The sequence below is a fragment of the Kryptolebias marmoratus genome, linkage group LG12 (genome assembly GCF_001649575.2).
Source record: "Kryptolebias marmoratus isolate JLee-2015 linkage group LG12, ASM164957v2, whole genome shotgun sequence".
Lineage (NCBI taxonomy): Eukaryota > Metazoa > Chordata > Actinopteri > Cyprinodontiformes > Rivulidae > Kryptolebias > Kryptolebias marmoratus.
In genome coordinates, this window is record NC_051441.1 from 3,605,763 (window position 1) to 3,622,134 (window position 16,372).

At 41.5% G+C, this 16,372-nt stretch overlaps 2 protein-coding genes across 2 annotated transcripts in view; both read left to right on the forward strand.

The window, feature by feature from the left end:
• Positions 1 to 3,011, forward strand: part of map3k3 (mitogen-activated protein kinase kinase kinase 3) — a 14,515-nt gene extending 11,504 nt beyond the window's left edge. The window contains exons 15-16 of the mRNA XM_037978688.1: positions 24 to 27; positions 569 to 3,011. Of these exons, the coding sequence (XP_037834616.1) occupies positions 24 to 27; positions 569 to 966 (402 nt within the window). The 3' untranslated portion in view covers positions 967 to 3,011. The remainder of the gene's footprint in view (positions 1 to 23; positions 28 to 568) is intronic.
• Positions 3,012 to 8,730: 5,719 nt separating this feature from the next.
• gfap (glial fibrillary acidic protein) lies at positions 8,731 to 14,775 on the forward strand. The gene is made up of 9 exons (XM_017419437.3): positions 8,731 to 9,293; positions 10,960 to 11,020; positions 11,096 to 11,191; positions 11,282 to 11,443; positions 11,533 to 11,658; positions 11,815 to 12,035; positions 12,128 to 12,171; positions 13,052 to 13,134; positions 13,271 to 14,775. The coding sequence occupies exons 1-9, from the start codon at positions 8,773 to 8,775 to the stop codon at positions 13,310 to 13,312; spliced, it is 1,356 nt and encodes a 451-aa protein (XP_017274926.1). The 5' UTR covers positions 8,731 to 8,772; the 3' UTR covers positions 13,313 to 14,775.
• Positions 14,776 to 16,372: the final 1,597 nt, after the last annotated feature.

Below are 16,372 nucleotides of genomic sequence, written 5' to 3' on the forward strand. Positions count from 1 at the left end.
ATAATGCACCCCCATATCATCAGAGAGGCAGGCTGACCTCAGAACAGTTCTCCTCTTTGGTCCAGAGGAGACACATCTGTTCACATCTGGCTTCTTCTTTGCCTGATAGAGCTTTAAGCAGCATTTGTGAACGGCACGGTGAACTGTGTTTACAGACAGTGTTCCTGAGCAGAACCAGAACCAGCCTTGACCTTTGACCTCAGAGGTTTCTACAGATTCTTCAAATCTCTTAATGATATTATAAACTGTAGATGATGGGATGTTCAAAGTCTTCCCGGTCTTCCTTTGAGGAACATTATTCTGAAATTGTTCCACTATTTTCTTCCTCTTACTGACAATGAGCCTAAAATGGGATTTTTATGAGATTTGCAAATCGTTGAATTAATTTCACAGAACTCCTGAGCTTCGTCAGAATTGGGTTTGTTGAATAACAAAACATTGGGACATAGTTTAAAGATCTGTGGAAAGAGACAGACGAGTTGAGACCTGAGTTTGAAACGATGGAAAATACTACAATGTTTTTTGTCCGGAGGTGGAAACTATGAAACTTTTTTTATATGCATATAAGGAAAAAGTGCCTGCAGTGGTTATCAGTTTACCACATGCAGTCAAACAGGTACAGATGTGGTGATCTCTGCCTGTTTGCAGCCCAGACTGAAGGGATTCTGGGATCTGTTTCAACTCGTTTTGCCTCTCAGAGCTAAACTGAAGCAGAAACGATCACGCGTCTTTTGCAGGAGCCTCGGTTGTACGGTGGTCGAGATGCTCACAGAAAAACCTCCGTGGGCCGAGTTCGAGGCCATGGCGGCCATATTCAAGATCGCCACCCAGCCGACCAACCCGCTGCTCCCGCCGCACATCTCCGATCAGGCGCGGGACTTCCTGCGCTGCATCTTCGTGGACGCCAAGCACAGACCGAGCGCCGAGGAGCTGCTCAGGCACCCCTTCTCCCAGATTCTGTGCTGAGGCCCGTTTGGATCCCGTGAACTTCCCCTCCGTGGCAGAAACTCTTCCCACCTAATGTGTCACAAACGGCGACGGCGGCGGGCGGAGGGGAAACGGATCATCGCTGATCCAGACGCACAGAACTCGTTTCAGATCACCCCCGATCGGACCTTCAGTTACCAGACAAAACAAAAAGCTGTGCGTTTTTCTTTAAGCTCTGTGTTTTCTGCACTTCTGATCTTCCAAACCAAAAAAAAAAAAGGCGTTTTAAAAACTTCAGATCTCTGTTCCGGTTTGAGGGGATTCTGTTTTCGCCTCCGTCAGGCGACGCCGCTCGCATCATGGGGGTTAAATCCGTCACGCCGCTCAGTTTCAGAAGGGATTTATTAATTCTGTGAATTATGATCATATCTGCATAAAGCCTTCAGTATCTGGCTCACATTGTTTAAATATGTGCCGTTCCCAGCTACTAATGTCAAGGTTTAGCTGAAACAAAAAGCTGTTTTGTTCCCTTTTGTTTTGTTTTTATAACGAGATAAAGTATTTTGTGATAATGACCGAAGCGCTAATTATTTCAGTTATATATTTTCCGTTTTACGCAAGAGGAAACAACCTGTTGTGCGGTTTTAAAGTATTTCAGCTCAATTTTAGATTAAACACAATTTCAGTTACACAAACCCCCAAAAAATGGTTTAATAAGACTTTAAAACTTATTAAACCAACTTAATGAGTTTTCTGTGCTTCTAAAACCCAGCTGTTGTTTATTTTATTAAACATAAATTAAACAGAAATGAATTTAGTCCGTTTTAGATCAGTTCTCGGTTGTTGTTCTGTTTGTCAGTCAGTAGATGGCGCTCAACCAAACTATTTTAGTCCCGTAAAGTAATTTAAACTTTACTTTTAATGTCTTTCTTCTTCTTAAATCGTCCAGTGTTCCTGTTTCAGTGATGGATTTGTGAAAAATGTCATATTTCAGTGCAGCAGTGCTGATGTGGGACATGATCAGAACAAAGCCGGTCGATCAGGGTTGCTTTTTATTTTCCTTTATTTTTTATTTTTGTTCGACCGTTCGAAGCACTGTATTTCCTTTTTCTCTGTGTCACTGTTTTCAGCTGACAAAGTGCCAAAACAGGGACAGATATTTAAAGAAAAAAACTGTTTATTCAAACTAAAAGTTGACGTTTTTTTACCCCAAACTTCTTTGACTGATGAGCCTCGAGTTCAGGATCATTTTAAATCTGATGCACTTTTGTTTTGATTAAAACAAATATTTTTATTTTTTTTTAATTAGATTTTTTTGTACTCAAATGTGAATTATTTTTTATTATTTATAGCCCCATTTTGATCCAAATAGGTGTAACAAGGCTGCATGTATAAAAAGATATTTTTATATTTAGGCCGTGTGAAATCAAACTCCAGGTTTTAAGACTCAGTTTTGTTAAAGCAGCTGGTTTTGCAGACGTTATAAAGTTGATGTTTTTATAAATGAGACCTGGATGGAGAACAAACATTTTGTTTTTGCTCCTGAGCAGATTTGTTTCAATGTTTCTGAATTATTATTATTAGAGGAGAGTTAGAGAAACTCGATTGAGATCTCACGAGGTCCAGCTGGTAGAGAGAAACCAGCTGAAGGGCTTTCTTTATGTGCGATTTTAGCCTTTTTTTTTCTGGGTCAAAGACGAGCCGGATCGCAGCCGGCGCCGTCTCAAATCTGGCTGTTCGACCTGCACGACGACTTTGTTTACCCCAGGGTTCAGACGTGTCCAGCAGTGTGTAACTACCTGGGCAAACGGCGAAAATAAGAATGTTTTTATAAGGCTGCTACGCTTTAAAGGCAGCTAAACGAGGTTCAGCATTAAAGTTAAATAAATAAATCTGTTATTTAACGAAGAGAAACCCTGGGTTAAGCAAATGAACACAAGCTAGCTGTTAGAATCTTTATAATTGTACGATATGTACTTTATTATGACAAGACTTGCAGTGCAAAGTCGAATGTATCAAAGAATATATTATGTTTTATATTACATATGTATATTTTATGCCAAATAAATAGTTTTTAAATTGAAGTGATGTCTGTTTTAATGTGTTTGCATGGATTTGTGGACAGCTGTGGCTTTTCCAAACAGACTGAGCTCACATTTGGCCGAACGTAGCTGCCTGATTGATGCACTCGCCTCCCATTCTGTTTACTCTTTGACTCTTTAAACGAGGAAAAAAACGGAGTCAGTCACAGGAAGGAGAGGTTTTTATGGCTGTGTCTGCCCGTGTGAGGAGAAAACGGACTGTAACGAACAAAAGGCCTCTTTGTAAACAGACTTCCTTTATCAGCTTTATTTTCTGTTGAATTTATTTTTAAAATAAAGCATAAATGGCTGCATGAGCCAAGCAAAGATTTTTTTTAAATTGAGCTTTTTTGTGCAAATGCTGAGTCAGCATTCTAGCTTTTTTTCTATGGTTTTGCTACATTAACATTTAATTTGTGCTTTTAGCTCACCTGTTGCTGCTTTTAACTTCAGTTTAGCTGATTTTAGCTTTTAGCTTCTGCTCTGCTTGTTTTGTCTTTAACTAATCCCTTAGTTCTCTGCATTCACACTGCATTTTTGAAGAAAATGCATGTTTTCTATTTAATATTTCTGTTAGAATCACAAGTTTTTACTTTAATTCTGTATTTTATTTTCTATGAGATATAAAGATTGTCCTCCTGCCTTTGATGGGATGCAGTTTAAGATCTTTCTGAAGAAGATCTTTGTGTTATTTAGATTTAATTTGAGTTCTTTTACATCTAAAATGTAAAAGAGAAACTTTTAATGTATAAATAGTTTGTTTTGAAGCACTAGCCTTGTGACTGGGATCTGTTGTGTTTGGTTAGCTAGCTAGCTAATAGCTAACCGATGAAGCTAACAGTTACACCAGCTTTTTTGTGGAGCTAAACTCATTAGCTTCCAGAAAAAGACAATAAACTGTAACTGACTTTATCACACTTGACAGATTTAAGGTGAAAATAAAAACCCAGAATATGCAGTTGGGTTAAAAATCAAAACATCGGGTGTAGCTCGTCACCCGTTTGCCTCTCGTCGCGCGCCAACAGTGTGCCGCTGTTGCTCAGCAACCGCTCCTGCGTCATCTTACAACAAGTTAGCTAACGGCTAACAAGCTAGCAAGCTAATACCTATATCCGAGTTTTAAGGTGACACCGTTCAGTTTTCTTAGACTGACACAGTTTTTATCAGGTCAAGTGTCGTCTTCTCTAGTTTTATGGTTGAAATCAATTAACTTGTTCTTAAAAGACCTACCTAAGTGTGACTGTGTACAAAAATATAATAATAACACTTACTACAGTATAATAATACAGGATGTTAGGATAAAACAATCGAGTGTTTTGGTCAGGCAGATACAATAAAGAAATTCTACCCAAACGATTTATTGACAGGAAGAATCAGTCGATTGACTCAGATTTTAAACAGAGGGATAGAGTTTCTTTATTTTTTATTTACTCCTGAACAAGCAACAGAAAATGGATGGATGGTTGGAAGGATTTAAAGATTGAACTGCCATCAGTATCAGTAGTCCCAAAACAGCCTCCAGCCTGGTTTGGGGCTGATCTCTGTGTTTGTGACGTGACGTGAGCGTATAAAATGCAGATCTGTCTGCGTTCGTATGCTTGGGCCTCCCGTCATTCCTGCTGACAGGCAGGACTGGAGCTTAGGGCCTGAACCGGCTCTCTACAGCCTCTTTTTGTTGATAAAATCTGTTTGGACCTGCTGGTTCTGAGTCATACAGCTGGCCAGTCTGTTCCACTTGAGCCCCTTTGATTTTCATTACGGCCCCGTTAATGTGAAGCCTTCGAGGTTTCAGCTGTGACTAAAAAATAAAGTTACAAGGTTCAGAAATCCTGTTTATAAAACTACAAACAGTCATTTTAAATTATTATTAAGACCTCTGCACAGTTTGAAGTAAAAAAAGGTTATGCTACCTGAAAATTAGCATAAATTAGCCTTGTTTTACTCCACTTAAGCAAAATAAGACCATACATATTGTGACTGGATTAAAAAGAACCTGGGAATATCTAGTATTTACCAGATTTGTACCTGGTACCTACAAGAACTGGGTTGTATTATGAAGTGACTTACTCCTTCTTATGCACGCAGGTAAATACTAGGTAGGTAACAAGTCACTTTATAATACTGCCTGGTCCCCTTAGGTACCAGATACTCACCAGTTATGTACTCATTGTAAATTGGTATGCACCAAGTATGTACCAGGTTACCAGGTAAATATCAGGTATGTAATCAACATTTATGTGGTGAAGGTACCAGGTACATACCCAGTACTTAGCAGATAAGTACTACATACATACAGTATAATTACAGGGTTACAAGTCAATTCATAATGCAGCCCTGTCCCCTTAGGTACCAGATACATATGTAGTACTTACCAGATATGTACCCGGTACCTGTGGGGACCAGACTGTATTGTTACCCAGTATGTAAACAGTAAATACCTTGTACATACCAGGTATGTAACCAGTTACCAGGTAAGTACTGTGCAGGTAACTGGTATGTACCTGCTGGGGTTACAGGTAAGTACCAGGTACATACCTTGTAAGTACAACGTAACAAGTCACTTTATGGTACAGCCCAGTCTCTGTAGGTACCAGGTACTTTCCAAATACATAACTGGTGTGTACCTGGTTGTATTATTGCTACTGTTTTGTTTTATTTAGCGCAGGTAGGGTGTCGCTGAAGGAAAAACAAGCTGGAAGTTAAAACATACATTTCTTAACCTATGCTGCTGCAGGTCATGTTTTAATTCCTCCTGTCTGTTGGACTCAGGAGGGTGGAGCTGAGACGACAGCTCGTTGGTCAGGAGTCCGTTTGGAATGTGGTGGTGTAGACTCAGGGAGGTTGAAGTATGGTGCCTTAAACTGGGTCTAAAATGCCAAAACAGTCAAATATATCTGCCGGCTAATATTCTGCCCCACGTCCCTTTTTATCGTTTGCGCCGCTCATGTCGAACTCATCCATCAGCTGTTTGACTTGGCCCCTCAGCGACTCCATCAGCAGGGAGGGAGCAGATCCAGTGGGCTACATCGGTGCTTTTTCTGTCCTCTCTCTCTCCGTGGATGCTTAATTATCAGCACATTATTACCTCAGTGACCAGATCTAAGGCAACAGCGGCGATTGTCTGAAAAATCCAGAGAGCCCAAACAATTAGTGTCAAAGTAATGATGTAACCAGGCGGTTAATCTTTAGCGATGGAGCCTTTTAAATCAACAAATCTCTGCCAGACTTAGTGAGCCATCTTGTTTCACCTCTATTAACAAAGACCAATTGGGATTCAAGACAGTGTGTTGTTGTTTTCTCCTCGTACAGCAGCAAAACACTTGGGCCAGACAGTAAAATCAAAGAAGCTTTATTCACTGGCTCCCAGTACCAACAGGAGTGACTTTAGGATCCAAAGAAATCCTTTATTTACCACCACTGTTGTGGCTTTACTGCCTGCAGGGAAGCAGAAGTTTTCCAGGCTGCAGTTGCTGCAAATACAATCCAACTTGTTGCAAAAATAAGACGAATAATTGTAAATCTTTTTATCCATATATCAAATGCATGTGTAGGTTTTGACAAGGATCCATTCTTATTCTGCATTTCCTGCTCCTTCAACGTTTGGTTTTGATTCCTGTTCTGAGATTTTTAAAAAAGATGTGTAAGCTGTTCATGTCAAAGGCACTAATGCACCCCCATACCATCAGAGAGGCAGGCTTTTGGGCTGTTTTTAAAAAAACTGTCTGTCTAATGGTTGTTAAACAGCATCAGCTTCGCTAAATCCAGAAACACATGCGTTCAATTGGAATTAAAAAGCAACCAGCGATAAAAAAGTCGTGTTTTTAATGGTTTAACTGTCAATTTCCTCAATAATTAAGGGTGCAATTTCATAAGGACTGAAGTATTCTTATTATTATTCTGTTAAAATGTTTTGTCCTGTATCTTATTATGCAGCTTTGAAATAAAACATGTAAATTATGAATCAAAACTGGCTTTAGTGGTACGTTGTGCAATCATTTTGTATTAATAAAGAATAAATTCTGAATTCACTTCAGTATTTCACCTGTCTGACAGCTGGTAATTACTAGTCATTTTGCTGATTCATCAAAGCTGATTTTGTGCTGAAGGACTCTTACACTTGCAGAAGAAAAACAGGTCACAGTGCTTGCTTCTTGGCATCCTCTGGAGAAAAAAAGCCCCAGAAAGAGATTTGCTGAAGTGCTCTGATGCAGCCGTCCCGGTGGTTGTCAGGGTAATGAGTGAAAGGGTTTTGTAACGCAGCCTCTGTTCGTCATTCTGAAGTTCAGATTAGGTTTGTACCCGTCGACCGCCCACCCTCCTCCTCCTCGTCTATCTGTCTTACGAATCAGCAGGACGCCTGATAACCTGAAAATAGAAGTTCTTGTCTCTTTCCTCCTCTGCTTTCAGTAAAAGTGTGCTTCTTCCTCCACTGTGGAATCAGACGAACAAATGTCATTATGCAAAAAGTAATCTTATATTTTATTATATATTGGTGTAACTGTATGACTCTCATTTTATTGTTTAAAACTCTGAAAAAGTTTGTGCAGGGCTGTATAAAAGTCTTCATCAATCCCTGAAGGACTTTCAAAGGTTTTTTTTTCACTTTTTTTAACAGTCGAGCATCTTAAAATGTTAGAGAAAGGTTTGAATGCTAGACCTTACCTCTGATCTACAACCACAGCTCAGAAAAAGTTGAGAGGTTGTGTAAAATGTACAAAAAATATATAAAAACAGTAAACATATAAACTGTTCAAACAAAGAAATTCTATAAAAGTCTAATAAAAGTCCAATTCTTTTTTTTTTAATAAAGTAAGTTTCAACTTTATGTTAGCAGCAAAATTGGGACAGGTCCATGTTTCCCTCTGTGCAGCATCTCCTCTTCTTCTCCCATCACTCTGTAAACATCTGGACCTGAGGAGAGCAGTTGCTGGAGGTTTTAGAGGGAATGTTGCTCAAATGCACCCCCATACCATCAGAGAGGCAGGCTGACCTCAGAACAGTTCTCCTCTTTGGTCCAGAGGAGACACATCTGTTCACATCTGGCTTCTTCTTTGCCTGATAGAGCTTTAAGCAGCATCTGTGGACGGCACGGTGAACTGTGTTTACAGACAGTGTTCCTGAGCAGAACAGAACCAGAACCAGAACCTGTTCTTTTGTGAATAAAATAAGTTTTCTTGAGATGTGCAAATTATTTCATTCTGTTTTTATTGACATTTTATACAACGTCCCAACTTCTTTGGACTTAGTGTTGTATTTAACGCAGCAGGCCTTTTTTAATTAAGATGTTTTCATTTGTAATCAGGACTTTGTGTTTTTGACTTTAATGAAATGATCTTTTCCCTCCTTTAATCCAGTTTTTCCTTTGATGAGAGTGCATGTGTGGTCAGGGTGAATTTGTGGCCAGAGCCTGTCACACAAATTCTTTTTCTTTCGCTTGGAGCAGAGAGAAAGAGAGTTAAGACAAAAAGTAAGAGTGAAAGAGTGAGTCTGAGGCAGGCATGCAGAGGGGAGGACAGGGGGAGGATGGGGGGGGGGAATCCAGGAGACATTTGGATTTGAGTGGACGAGCACAGACAATCCCTGGCACATTTCGACCTCCCCTTCGGTATCCCTTTTTGTTCCATTCACTGCAGCCACCCTCCCTTCTCCCTGCCCCACCCTGTGGCCTCTCTGATTTGGACTTGAGCGGGTCGGGGGGGGGGACGGAGGGGGGGCGCCCTCTATAAAAGCCTTGTTTGTGCCCTGAAAAAGCTTATTCCTGATCATGGAGAGCCAGAAAGTCCAGTCCACATACAGGAAACGTTTTGGGCCTCACAGCTCGAGCAGCACGGGATCCAGAATCGGGGGTCTGTCTTCTCACCGCCTGTCCTGGCATGGCACCCCTCGGACCCTCACCCACTCCAGCCCCGTGTCCCGGATCTCTCTGGGCTCCTCCAACACGGCCCTGCTGCTGGGCAGCCCCGTGGACAGGCTGGACTTCTCCGCCGACTCCCTGCTGAAGGCCCAGTACAAGGAGACGCGCACCAACGAGAAGATGGAGATGATGGGCCTGAACGACCGCTTCGCCAGTTACATCGAGAAGGTGCGCCTGCTGGAGCAGCAGAACAAGGTCCTGGTGGCGGAGCTGAACCAGCTGAAGGGGAAGGAGCCCAGCCGCCTGGGGGACATCTACCAGGAGGAGCTGAGAGATCTGAGACGGCAGGTGGACGGGCTCATCAACGGCAAGGCCAGGCTGGAGGTGGAGAGGGACAACCTGGCTGCGGACCTGGAGAAGCTGAAGCAGAGGTAAACAGGGTGGGACTCGTGAGGGGGGAGGACGATCATGTCCACCACACTGTGGGACCAGCTCGTCCTGTCTCTGGGAAACTCATCTTGTTTCATTGTAAAGATAAAAAAATAGACATTTTTAGGTGGTGTTGCTCATCCTAAACCCAACCTTTCCAGAAATTAACAGTCCAGATTTTTTATTTTTCATTAAAACTAGTAAACCAGAGTGTCTCAGAATAAAGACATATTTAAATATACACATTTAAAAATGGAAAAAGGAGCAGAGCTTTGTCTCCAGTCTTCATGTTTATATTAACCTCTAGTTTATTGCCTGAATGTTTGATTCAACATTCACATTATTATTATTATTATTATTTTATTATTCTTCCACAGTCTTGTGTTATTTTAATCCATTCATACATTAAAATGTTCGGCTGCTTCAGGCTCTCACTTCTGTTTTTTGTAACTTTATTTACACATAATTCCCTCATAGCATTGAGATCTTTTCAGTTCCAACAGAAACATTGTTCTCTTTAAAATCTGCTTCAGCAAACCTGCTCGACTTTTCTCTCTTTATGGCACTTTTAGCTTCTAGCCTCACTCACAAACATCAGCCTGGATTTATTTGGCCTAATGATATTTATTATTCACTTTAGACTTTGTGGGTCAGGAAAATAAAAACAGGTTGATAATATTTAGCTGATAACACCTGAAAGTTAGTTTAAATTATCACTAACGAGCAGCGTTTTTCTGCGGAGCTTTGCTTTAATTTTCAGGGTTTGTTGGAATGTGGTCGGCCTGGGATTTGCTCCTCGATCCCTTTTTACAAACTGGATCCTGACTGAACCCCTCGGCACCATTGAGCGACTGCAGAGGAATGAAGCGAGCACAATGGTGGCCGTGCACAAAGGGAGCGGGCCAGGCCGGGCAGATGTACCGTTTCCCCCCTTTTCTCTAAAAACACTCTCTCACTGACGCCACTCGGCCTTCCCCTTAATGTGCCATCGCGGCTGGAACTGAATATTTAATTTTGGAAAGGGTGGACAGCTTTTTCTGCCCTCTGACCGCGCAGCTGCCGGTCCTGTGAAAGATCGCAGGGTGAATAGTGATGCTGCAGCTCTGAGGGTCAAAGGTCACCTTTTTTATTATTTGTGCTCCTTTTTCTGTTCTGCAAACTCTGCGTGAAGCTGCAGATGTTGATCTGAGTCTCAGGGTTTCTGGTTTTGTTTGTGTGTGGCAGATGGGATCGGTCTATGTGCTGTGTGTGTGTGTGTGTGTGTGTGTGCGTGCTCCATCCCGTGGGAAAGGCCTCTGGCTGTTAAAGTGTAATGATGTGTAAGCTGCCCTTTCAGCTGAGCCCTGCGGCTCTTCAAATAAAAACAAATTCAATCAAAATGCCTCAAACAGGGTTTATTTCTTCTTGGTTCTTCTTACACAGAAAAAAACTGTTTTAAATTACAGATAAAAAAATAACTTTCTGCTTGTTTGAACAGTAAAAGAGTTATTTTTTCTCTTTATTGAGAATATTTAGCAGGAAGTTTGATTTGGTTTGTTAATTCTTTTAATAGTTTGGGTTAAAACTGAACTTGTTGCATCATTTATGTAAATTAAAAGAAGATTTGAGATTTAAAATAGAAGCTGATTCATTCATAAAGCATTTTTTTCTTGTCTTTTTGTGGCTCAGATTGCAGGAAGAGATCGGCCTCCGACAGGATGCAGAGAACAACCTGAACGCTTTCAGACAGGTAATCTCGTCTTCCTGAATTTTTATGGTAAATATCAAAGATTATAACATTTTCCATCCCTCTTTCTTCGCACAGGATGTGGACGAAGCAGCTCTGACTCGAGTCCAGCTGGAGAGGAAGATCGAAGCCCTGCAGGATGAGATTACCTTCCTGAAGAAAGTTCACGAGGAGGTGAGAAACAGGCAAACCAAGGGTTCGAGCTGTAGCTGCTCACTGCTCTTTTAGGCTTACAGTAAACTTCTGTAACTCCCTGACTTTCAGGAGATGCGCGAGCTGCAGGAGCAGATCATGGCCCAGCAGGTCCACGTTGACCTGGATGTGTCCAAACCAGATTTAACTGCAGCTCTGCGGGACATCAGGTTTCAGTATGAGAACATGGCCACCTCAAACATGCAGGAGACGGAGGAATGGTACCGCTCCAAGGTCACAGGAATCGAAGATTTAATGATGGAGATTTGTGAGAACTTTGGAGAACCTGTTTAAAAGCCCCAGACTGCTTGTTTTGTCCGTAGTTTGCTGACCTGACGGACGCGGCCGGTCGAAATGCAGAAGCTCTGCGTCAGGCCAAACAGGAGGCCAATGATTATCGCCGTCAGGTCCAAGTGCTGACCTGCGATCTGGATGCTCTTCGTGGCTCAGTAGGTCCATTCAACAAACAATCAGTGGCTTGTTTTCTTTGTATTTACATCTCCCAGGTTTATATATTACTAATAAAATGTAAAACTGTAGCTACGTCTTCTAAATAATCCCCACATTCGCTCAAACCCTGGTGACTTCTCTGTTTCGTATTTGAGAATGAGTCCCTGGAACGCCAGCTCCGGGAGCTGGAGGACCGCTGTGCCATGGAGACGGCCGGTTACCAGGACACGGTGAGCCGCCTGGAGGAGGAGATCCAGGCCCTGAAGGAGGAGATGGCACGGCACCTGCAGGAGTACCAGGATCTCCTCAATGTCAAGCTGGCTCTGGACATCGAGATAGCCACCTACAGGAAACTACTGGAGGGGGAGGAGAGCAGGTGAGCCGCAGCTCTGCAGACTGCTCGGGGTTTGAATTTATTTAGCAACATGTGGTGTTTAATTTACTGCTTTTCTTTGTTACCCCCATCAGGATCACCATTCCAGTCCAGAGCTTTGCCAACCTGCAGTTCAGAGGTCCAAACTAAAAAAACAACCATCCAATTATTTTCTTATTTTAAAATGTTTGTGGTTAAATATTATTTTGGATGTCAATAAAAATAGAATGAAATGGTTTACAAATCTCAAAAACATATATTTTATTCACAGTGGAACACAGTGAGCATGTCAGATGTTGAAACTAAGAAACTGAATCATTTTGGGGAATAAATAAGATATTTTTTGAATTTAATGGCATCTCAACAAATGGTACGAATAAGAAACATCTGGAGGAACATTTTACGACTAATTAGGTTAATTAGCAGCAGGTCAGTAAGAGGAGTGAAGATAAAAAGAGTATTTTAGAGGCTGAATCTGTCAGAAGTAAAGATGGGCAGAAGTTCACCAGGCTGAGAGAAACTGTCTAAAAATAGTGGAATAATTTCAGAATAATGTTCCTCAAAGGAAGATAGGAAAGACTTTGAATACCCCAGCATCTACAGATCATAATATCATCAAAGATTTGAAGAATGTGGAGAAATATCTGAGGTCAAAGGTCACGGCTGGATGTTGGTGATCAGGTTCTGGTTCTGCTCAGGAACACTGTCTGTAAACACAGTTCACCGTGCCGTCCACAAATGCTGCTTAAAGCTCTATCAGGCAGAGAAGAAGCCAGATGTGAACAGATGTGTCTCCTCTGGACCAAAGAGGAGAACTGTTCTGAGGTCAGCCTGCCTCTCTGATGGTATGGGGGTGCATTAGTCCAGCTTTTAGAACAACATCTGCTCCCATCCAGGACTGTTGAACAGACAGAACTGAGCTCCAGTGTGAATAAAATATGGATTTATGAGATTTGCAAACCTTTTCATGCAGTCAAACATAGTTAAAGAAAAGTTTGTTTCCTTTTCTTATTTGTTAGAAACTAATCTGGACACTAAGACCCCAGAGGCCCACGTGAAGAGGAGCATCCTGGTCCGAACCGTCGAGACCAGAGACGGAGAGGTGTGTTTTCATGTTGCACTTCCCATCTATCCCCTCCGGATGGCGACGCTGAACCTGTTCTGGTTCAAACACATCCTCCCTGCCAGAGTCGAGCTGTTTTCTCCTAATTTAAAACTCTTTATTTTTCTCTTTTCAGATCATTAAAGAATCAACCACCGAGCACAGAGACCTTCCTTGAAGCTTAAAGACCGGCGCTCTCATCTTGTCTAGTCCTAATTTTGCTCCAGAACCTTAATCTTGTTGTTGCTGATCTTATGAAATGTCACTTTTCACTCCATTCATCGTCAGTTGCTTTCTAACCCGTTTAACAGACTGAAAACCGTGACTTAAATGTCTAATACGTCAAAAAATAATAATAAAGTAGTCATCCTAAATGAGCTGTAGAAGAATTCCTGTTAACTTGAGCTGACAGACATGTTTTATTTTAGCCTTGATCCAGTTAGAAGAAGCCTGGAAATGTAGTGATCGTGTTTATCTAATATGTAGCTTCGTGGAGGTTGACGTGTGGTGACGTGTGGTGACGTGTACGTGAAAAGTGGTGGACAGGAGGGAGTTTTGGGGCTTTTTGCATAAAATAAAAAATAAATAGAAACTGGGTTTAGGTAAGGCAGGGAAGAAAAGTGAATGTTGCTGCAGCTTCTGACAGAATGACAGGTAAATCAGTTTTTTTTTTTAAAGAAATGATGTTTATCTGGTGCTATAAATGTTTTTTAATCTTGTTTTCTTCAGGAGCTTCATCTGCTTCTTGTCATTGAAGTCCTGCACATCTGCACGGCTGAGGGTTGAGCAGATGTTCGCCTCGAATCCAAAGCTCGGCGTAATCATCTCATTCGTTTTTGGCGGCGGGGGGCGAAAAAAAACATGCAGTTATTAATTTTATTCATCTGCTGTTTGTGATGTTTTGTGTTTTTGTCGCTCAGAGTGACCGTAGTTAAAGCGTGAACAACGCTAACAGTGAACAGAGACACGTAACGGCCTTGAATACTTCCTGGGAAAGATGGCGCTCATCCGGACGCCACGACGTGTCAAAGATGTGGACTTGACCTTTGCCCTCCGGTTTCTGTAGAGGTTATGTTAAAGGTGCTCGTTGCAAAGTCACTGAAACCAAACAAAAGGACATTCATTAAAAAATCTGCACCATATTCTTCTTATATCGGTGCTTTAGGTGTCCTTAAATTAAATGTTTGAGTTTGTTTTACCTTCGGAGGAGATAAACTCTCATCAGTCTCGTCTTTATTCTTCTCCACGGTTTTTTAGTCATTTCATCCTTGTGCTGCTCAAACGTTCAAATAAATGTAGAAAACTGCCCCCTCTGATGTAGTTCAGGACAACCCTTTGGTTTCATATTTTGCACTGAGGACCTTTGAGTGGAGCAGCTCTGCCTTCAGCGTTTTAGGTTTGGAGGGGAGAGAGAAGCAAAGAGGCAGAGCAGCTCGAGTTGGAGGCTCTGGGTGAAGCTGTTGGTGCTCGTCACCAAGGACACCGTGTGAGTCGAGCCTCCCAACACAGCTCTCTGTTCAAATCACTGTCATTCCTTTTGGTTGTATGCTTTTTGTTTCTATTCTAATGTTCTCAACAATGTGAGTTTGACTTTAACATTAGTTTTGATGTAAACAAGAATAAAAGCTGTTCTTTGCTGCAGACGTGGGCTCTTTCTGTCCTGCGTTCCCTCCTCCTGGCGGCTCATGAGTTCACGGTTTGATTTCTTTGCCTCTTTGATTTGAAAACTGACACACACACACACACGCGCGGCAGATCAGAGCTCATCTCCGTGACGTGAGGGTTATAAACGCTGACAGGTGACTCCGGGGCATCATGGGAGGCTGGGAACTGATTGTTTCTGGTCTTCAGGCAACGCCGAGCAGACGGGTTCACTTCTCCTAACATCAGAGTTTAACAGAACAGGCAGGAAGCAGCTCCTGTCAGCAGAGAAATGACGTGTTATTCAGACTCCAGGCTTTCACTTCGGTGAGATAAAAGTAAGACGCTTCTTTGCTCTCAGCAGCTTCATGAACAAATCCAAATAAAAAATAAAAAACTTGGGCGCCATTTTGTGCAAAAGATGCATCCTAAAATTAAAACCCTGCCCTTCCTTGAAGGAATGCATATCGTCCACCGCCTTTCATTTTAGTTAAATTTAAAAAAACTCTCCATATCTGTTAGTGGTTGAAGTATCTGTTGTGGATGACTCTCAGCTACTACCATGCAAAACTTCAGCTCAACATCTGTAAAATTCACCAAGCTGTAGCCATTTTTGTGGTGGCCATCTTGATTTGGGTTGACTCCAAAAGTTGATCGCTTGTAGACGTTAACCCAATGAGAGTTTTATTGAAATCTATCCACCGACTCGTGAGATATTTCGCTAACAGACGAACAAATGGGCACACAAATCTGATTCCTTCTCTGGACATAAACATTTTCAAAGAGAAAATTAACTTTTCACTTAAAAACCGAATGAATTAAAAGCAAACCTGAATAAAAACCCTGGATGTGGGTTTCCATCAGCCTGAAAGTGAGTTTTTTTATCAAACATACTTTAAAAATTAGTTCTTATTTAATAACTTTTAATTCTCTGACAGCAACAATCAGTGATTAATGAAAGAAAACTGTTTAAAAAGTGTTTATGTGTGAAAATATTTGATGCTTATCTCAGGCTTTAATTCAAAGAAAGCAAACAGCAAAAATAAATTTAAAGTTTACGTCATAAAGTGTGTTTAGATTTTTATCTGATGCTTGTTTTTGGGTTTATTGTTTCTTTTATGTTGTTATTTAGTTGTCTTTATGTTTTGCTCCTTGTTTACCTGCCACGCCCATCTCCACCTGCTCCTGATTGTAATCACTTACCCTAATGACCTTCTGCTTTTAAAACCCGGTCACTTCCTCTGTTTCCTCGCTGATCCGTCGTCGTGTTTCTGGCTCTCCTCATGTTTGCCTCTGATTATAGATTTAGTTTATGTTTTTCTGCCTCGTCGCCTTTTTTTAAAATGAATAATTTGATTTTCCTGGAACTACTGGATGAGTTTGCCGCAATCTGCCCCCGCCGTCATCGTTTGGCTCAAAAATACACTTATCACTGAACGAAAAGCTGATTTAAACCAGATTAATTGGAAGTTTGTTGCTTATTTTTCCTCTGAACTACAAGCGGTTTTGCTCAGGGTCTCTGGTATTATCTCTGTTTTCTCTTTCTGCCTTCAGACGAGCGCAGCGGACTCGGCCCGGCTCTTATCGGAGGAATGAA